Source organism: Zootoca vivipara, chromosome Z2 (genome assembly GCF_965207765.1).
Source record: "Zootoca vivipara chromosome Z2, rZooViv2.hap1.1, whole genome shotgun sequence".
Classification (NCBI taxonomy): domain Eukaryota; kingdom Metazoa; phylum Chordata; class Lepidosauria; order Squamata; family Lacertidae; genus Zootoca; species Zootoca vivipara.
Genome location: NC_142585.1, coordinates 26,773,999 through 26,781,064, shown reverse-complemented (window position 1 = coordinate 26,781,064; position 7,066 = coordinate 26,773,999). Strand labels below are relative to the sequence as shown.

The 7,066-nt window shown below is 43.8% G+C and overlaps 1 protein-coding gene across 3 annotated transcripts in view; it reads right to left on the bottom strand.

The window, feature by feature from the left end:
• Nucleotides 1-772: 772 nt before the first annotated feature.
• LAS1L (LAS1 like ribosome biogenesis factor) overlaps nucleotides 773-7,066 on the bottom strand; it is a 39,155-nt gene continuing 32,861 nt past the window's right edge. For all 3 annotated transcript variants that reach the window (XM_088664652.1, XM_035113575.3, XM_035113576.3), the window contains exon 14: nucleotides 773-1,660. In XM_088664652.1, the coding sequence (XP_088520778.1) occupies nucleotides 1,570-1,660 (91 nt within the window). In that variant the 3' untranslated portion in view covers nucleotides 773-1,569. The remainder of the gene's footprint in view (nucleotides 1,661-7,066) is intronic.

The window sequence follows — 7,066 nt, the reverse complement described above, 5'->3', positions numbered from 1 at the left end:
TTTTGGTATGAGCTTTCGTGTGCATGCACACTTGGTTGATCTGACTGACATCCTACGCCTTTTTATTTTGATTATATATATTGTGGTTTCTATGTTGAGCTTTTCTGTGTACTGCCCTGAGACCTCCGGGTATGGAGTGGTATATAAATTAAATAAATAATAATAATAATAACCATGGATGGGGCTTAGGATTCCTATGGATTTCTTCAATAACACCTGAGGGTTATTGCAGTTTTTCACCCAATCTGAAGTGGCAATCCTAATCCAATTTACTTGGGAGCAAACCCCACTGAATAAGGATTTTCTTCTGAGTAGGCATGGTTAAGGATGCAGTGGAGTGCTTGCTTACAGAATGTTTAGCCGTCTTGCTCACTGCCTGAATAAATGCTTATTCAGAAGCAAGCACAGTGGTGCCTCGCTAGACAAATGCCCTGCTAGACGAAAATTCCGCTTAACGAAAGGATTTTCTGATCGGAGGTTGCCTCGCTATACGAGATTTTCTATGGCCACCGCTTCGTCTTATGACTTTCACATGTACTAAACAAAATAGCATGCCAACACCTTTGCACATGATATGTAGCAAGATGCTAACGTTAAATGTGAAAGTGGGTCTCATGTTCCTGTTTGGGAATCAGAGGTGGGTCTGGGGTCTGGACTGATTGAGGACCATTGCTTTAAGTGAACTTAGTAAGTGCTGCAACCTAGCACTGTTCATATCTCTGAACTGCATATTAAACTTCATGCTCAAAAATAAACAACAGGCAAGAAAAAGGACTGAATAGTGTTTTTATTAGAATGCAGAACATGCTTATAAAGAGTAAGTGACTCTGCTATGCATAGTCAGAGCTATTTTTCTAGAAGTGGCGTACATGGGAGGTGTCGCAACAGTTCTGGCTGGAAAAAAGCCCTGCAAAGTGTACACATCATTTATACACCGCCTACTTGATCTCAATGGGTAGGGAGTTCCGAAGTGTAGGTGCCACCACACTAAATGATTGAGTTCTTACAAATGTGGAACGGGTATGTATGTGACACTTGCAGTAATAACAACAATAACAATAACAAATTTTTATTTATACCCCGCCCGCCCCCCAGCCAAGGCCGGGCTCAGAGCGGCTAACGCCAAATATAAAACAACTACCGTAGTTAAAATACAATTCGACGAGACTAAATACATTTAAATTTACATTAAAAAATTAAAAATGCAGCCGCATACAAAAGGGAAAACGGGGGAGGGAATCAGGTTGTCTCCAGGCTAAATGCCAGGCGGAACAACTCTTGTCTTACAGGCCCTGTGGAAAAAAATCAGGTCCCGCAGGGCCCTGGTCTCAGGAGACAGAGCGTTCCACCAGGTTGGGGCCAGTGTTGAGAAGACCCTGGTTCTAGTTGAGGCTAATTGATTTCCTTAGGGCCCAGGACCTCTAAGGTGTTACTATTTATGGACCTTAAGGTCCTCTGCGGGGCGTATCGGGAGAGACGGTCCCGTAAGTACAAGGGTCCTAGGCCGCAAAGTAGTGACAATTCCACACACTGTATATTCTTCTGCACCACCAGCACATCATCCACTTGTTAGAAAAGTTGAAGGCCATTTTTGATCTTATGGAGATCGCTTTGGGTCCATAATAATCCCTCAGCAACAGAGCCACCCCATTCTGAAGAGCTGTTGGAGAAGATGGGAAAACAGCTTTAAAAACAAATTTTATAAGCAAAAGGGACACAAACACATAGCACACTTTTCAGTCTATAAAACGAGATTTTTTTTTAAATTGTAAAATAAGGTTTAAAAACTGGGGACGTCTTATGCACGGGTAGTGGGTACAACTCCCATCATCCGTAGCTAGCAGGACCAGTGGTCAGGGATGAGCTGGGGACCTAAGCTTGAGAAACACTGGACTAGTCTATTGAACTCAACTAGTGAAGAGTGTTTCACAACTATAATCACCTTTGCCCTATCCCAGGATTAAATAATGGTTACTTCTGAATGTAAATTCCACATTGCACCCACAGAAAATTGTGCCCAACAGCTGTTTTGTTCTCTAGAGGAAAGAAGAAATTCCCCTGAAAAAATGCAAATACAACCAGCAAGAGACCTGCCAGTGACAGAGCAGAAACTGTCAGAAACTGTCAGGTATTCCACACCCAATATGCTTAGAGCTGGTAAACCTGCTTAAGGCTATAGCCTTAAGACGCATGCCTGCTTCAACTCTGCTGTGGCTTCTAATTTATAACTCCATCAGGCCACATGTGTTTTCAACAAGTAGGAACCAGAAAAGGTTGAAAAGCACCTACAAATTCCCCTAAAGCCAGATATAGTAAATAATTCCCCTAATGCAAGAGTCAAGAGCCAATCTCATGTTCAAACTTTTGCATAATCATAGATAAATGAGAGCCTTGGAGAAAAGATGGAATATAAAAAAAAAGTAGCGAAATAAAACAGGCTTTTCCATGTTTCAACATGGCTTGCCAAGTAACGCAAATGATTTAATTGAAGATCTGCAGTGGGGCTGGTCTACATATGCAGCAGAGCAAGTCACCAGAATGCTGAGGTGGTAGAGTGGACTGCACCACTTCAGACAACTGATAAGGGATGCTGGTTTTGATACCCAATCACTCACAATAAAAAACACACAACTGCAAAATGGCCTGCAGTTAAACAAAAACAAAAACCAAGCATGCTGGGAAGTTGCTCCCTATTGTGCTAGCATTAGGATAGCATTAAAAATTGTGAAGCCTGAAGTCTGCAGTCCATTCTCCCACACCTGAGAACTCTACCACCTCACTCTGTCTTATGCATAGATCATTAGGCTGTGGTGCAAAACTGAGGAGTGAACACTACAAGCAGAATCATAGTAGAAACAGAGGACAGGCCGCATCTCCACTATAAGATGAAACAAGGTACAGTTGGAAATAGCGTACTGAGGCACAGGATGGCAGAATAAAATGCTTGTCACAGCTGGAGTGTTTCCACCTCATCACTTTCAGGGATGGGGCTGGACATTTTAGTTGAGGGCTGTAGACGTGGCAGCACGTCTGCTTTGCATGCAAAGCATCCCAGGTTCAATTCCTGGTATCTCCAGATAAGGTACGAATGTACCTTGTCTGAAAGTCTGGAGAGCCATGACTAGTAGCCTGACTCGGTATAAATACAGTTTCCTATGTTGTAAAATGCAGAGAGCTAATAATGCTAGACAGCAGATAAAGATGGATAGGCTCTGCACAAAGCAAACTATCTCAACCCCACAGGAGACCTCCATCTATGACAGAAAGGGAATGCTGCTGCCTAAATGCTAGAATGAAGGCTGCTTCCTGCTGCAAGGCTCACTTCCACCTGGCCTAGGGGTGGGTGGGGCCCACACTCACTTGAACAGCTAAAAGACACTCCTGGGAGGCGGAGGGACATTGCTGGAACTACTCTTGGATTGGGGAAACTGGCTAAAATGTTTTAAACGGTTCCACTTTTGGTTCCTCTGTTTCATTTTTGTCGGGTTGGTGTTGGTTACATGTTTAGTTGGAGTTGGTGCTTACTTTGAGTATAACTGCAAACTGTTTATTATTATTGTTGTTGTTATTGGTTTGTTGCTTGTATAGGATATTGTTTTCAATGTTTGATTTTATATATATACTAGCTGGCCTGGCCACGCGTTGCTGTGGCTCATCCCTGTGTTCCCCCCCACCCTGTCCCGATCTATGACGTATCCCGTCTCCTTCCCCCTCACCCCCCAGTTCACCCCTGTGATTCCCCCCCACCCTGTCCCGACCCATGACCTATTCAGTCCCCTCCCCCCCAACACCCACCCAGGTGAGTCCTCATCTCCATTCAGCCTAGTCTGTAAAGGTGAGCCGAGCTGTTGTGGAGAGGGAAGGTTTTCTAGCTGCAGTACCAGTGTAACCGCCGATAGAGGGTGCTGTTTTGCAACCTCTTCTGGCTTCTTTTTCCCAGCATGCACTTTTGGGTGACTTGTGTGTTCTGAAACACGGGGTTTGGGGTTTTTACTTTGCGCAGGTGTGACATCTGTCTATGGAAACAGTATATGCTTCCTCTCACAGAAGCATGGGACGTTGTGTGCAAATTTGAACGCTACCAGTCAAGCGGTTTCGGTGTGTGTGTGTGTGTGTGTGTGTGTGTGTGTGTGTGTGTGTGTGTATATATATATATATATATATATATATATATATATATATATATATATATATATGTAGTAAGCTACACAGAGTGGCTGGGGAAACCCAGCCAGATGAGTGGGATATAAATTTTATTATTATTGGCCTCAGTGAGCATTGCCACTGAGGTAGTCACTTGCAGTCCAGAGTCATTGGGAGAGGCACAGCACTGACTACACTTGTCATAAACTGGACACCATGCTCTTTGAAATTAAAGCACAAAGATTTTTGCTCCTTTCTATGGCCTGTGTGCCCTTTAAATCTGTTCTAGGGTTTTCCCCAACCCTCTGGAGTAGATGTGTGGAGACGAGGGATGTCCCCTTGCAGAAATCCTTGCACAGACACGTTAGTTAGACAGCACCTGGGGCTTCTGCGACATCTCTTTGAGCAAGTTATAGCTCAGGTAAAGCAAGGAGCTTTGTGGAAGTGAGGTTTCTGCCCATCTTTCAAGTTGCAGGCATCAACAGCTTCCTTCCACAGTGATTTATTTTGGAAATCAGCTGCATCCTGTACATCATTTGAGCCCTTCCTTTTTTGCCCGCAAAAGCAGTTGAGGGGAAGACAGAGGGGGTAAACCCCTCCTCCCCACCACACAGGGAGGTACAAGGTCTGTGAGAAAAAGAAACAGAGGACCCAAGGTCCTTAAATTTCCCACTCAGCCCACAGTGGCTTGGTTCTTAAAAGAGACCTCATAACCAGAGTAACCTCTTTCCTTTCCCTTCCTCAAATAGACACATGCCACCACAAAATTCACACCTCATTGCTAAAGCAAGACCTCATGCTTCTCTTTTGCACTCTTGCAGCAGCAGCAGCAGCCTCAAACAGTGACGTAAATCAAACCTCAAGGTGGGGGAAAAGAAAGGCAGAGAGACCAGCCTCTAAGAGGGAATGGTGTTTTGAAATGGACTCACGATAAAAACAAAGAACTCTTGTTAGTCAGTCTATGTTTAGAAAATGAATGGTGGAGGGGATTTCTGCTACTTATGCAATTGAGGGATGACTGGAAGACAGCAGAGAAGAATCTGTAGCTATGAAGAAAAAGGTCAGTGCTATTAACAAATGCATTTATGGTGGTTATGTCCAAACTGAAGCAGACTCACTACTGCTCTTATAATATCCCTGCAAAGCAGGTCACTCTCATTATCTTTATGTTGCTGATTGGGATGAAGGGACAGTGTGCTTTCATGGCAAAGGTGAAGTTCAAACCAGATGTTCTGCCACTCTTAGCTCCATTTCTTGGCAACTGTACTTAAGCCAACTCTGTGGTTATTATATCAATTGTGGCAACTACCACAGAAGTGAATGCTTGGGTGTTGAATATGCGGTCTGGTTGGAGATGTTCTGAGGCAGGGCCTTTTCAGGAGCGATTCCCTGTTTGTGGAATCGCCTTCCTGGTGAGGTGCACCTGTCTACCTTTTATTAATGGTCAGGAGGGATTTAAAAACATTTGCTTGTAACAAACCTCCCTTACCCGGCATTGGATGGCTGAAAGAGTTGTTCCCAGTAATCTTGAAATGATTAGCCATCATTTAAATATGTAACTGTTTTGATATGGTCTTAACCTTTTAAAATGTTCTAAGTGAGTTTTGGTTTAATTTTTAATTCTATTGTTTTGCTACTTCAATACTTGCAGCACTGGATGCCTTCTGGTAGAAGGATGGCATGAAAATTTAATTAAGAACCAAAGGCCCATCTAGTCCAGCAATCTGTTCTCAACTATAGCTACTCAATATGCCTCAACAGGAAGCAGAAAAGCAGGACTGGACCACAAGAACACCCGTTATCAATCATTAATGATAATAATTTGCCTGCTTCCCGATCATACATCCCCAGAGGTAAAGGTAAATAACCCCTGGACGGGCAAGTCCAGTCAAAGGCGACTATGGGGTGCGGCGGTCATCTTGCTTTCAGGCTGAGGGAGCCGGTGTTTATCCACAGACAGCTTTCTGGGTCATGTGGCCAGCATGACTAAACCACTTCTGGCACAACAGAACACCGTGATGAGTGCCAGAGCGCACAGAAACACCGTTTACCTTCCTGCCACAGTGGTACCTATTTATCTTTCAAACTGCTAGGTTGGCAGAATCTGGGACAGAGCAACAGGAGCTTACCCTGTTGTGTGGATTCAAACTGCCAACTTTCTGATTGGCAAACCCAAGAGGCTCAGTGGTTTAGGCCATAGCACTATCCACATCCCCAGAACAGCAAGGGGGAGTTTCAAGAGCAAGGCAGCATAAATAAAATAAAATAAATGCACACACTGAAGTGCCCCAGGGCTATCTGCTCCTCCATCCTTGCTCCTGGCAAAAAAATCTATTTGTTCCTGCTCACCATTCTTGACAAACAGGCAGCATCTTCATGCTCCTTCAGATGGATCTAGTAATGCATGAATATTGAACTAAAAATGAGGGCACGCAACCATTTCTGATCATCTAGAAAAGCTCAATTTGGATATCAACTATTTTCTCCACATCTCTGCCTTCAGTTGTGTGTAAAACAATTCTGCCCTCGCCACACACCGACAGGAAGAAATCAACACCACAGCAGGATCTGAGTTAGAACAGTTAATCAAGTGGGGCAGGAGTGGCTATAAATGGCTACAATTGGAGCAGCTGCTGTGGCAACTGACATTATTGCCCTGGTGACAAAATGATGGAAGTTTACAGCACTGGCTCAAATGGACGATTAGGAGCCACCCTGCTGGAAGCAACCAACTTTGGTGTAAAAACAAACAAACCATAAATTGAAGGCCTGCTGCAGAGACCTAAAATAGATGCTGGCCAATCTAGTGTTAAGAATGATTATGAGGTGTACAACCTCTGGAACAATTTTGTAGCAAAGACACTGTTTATTGTAACATACGCTATGGCCCAATCCTATCTGAGGTATTTAGGGCAAGAAAAAT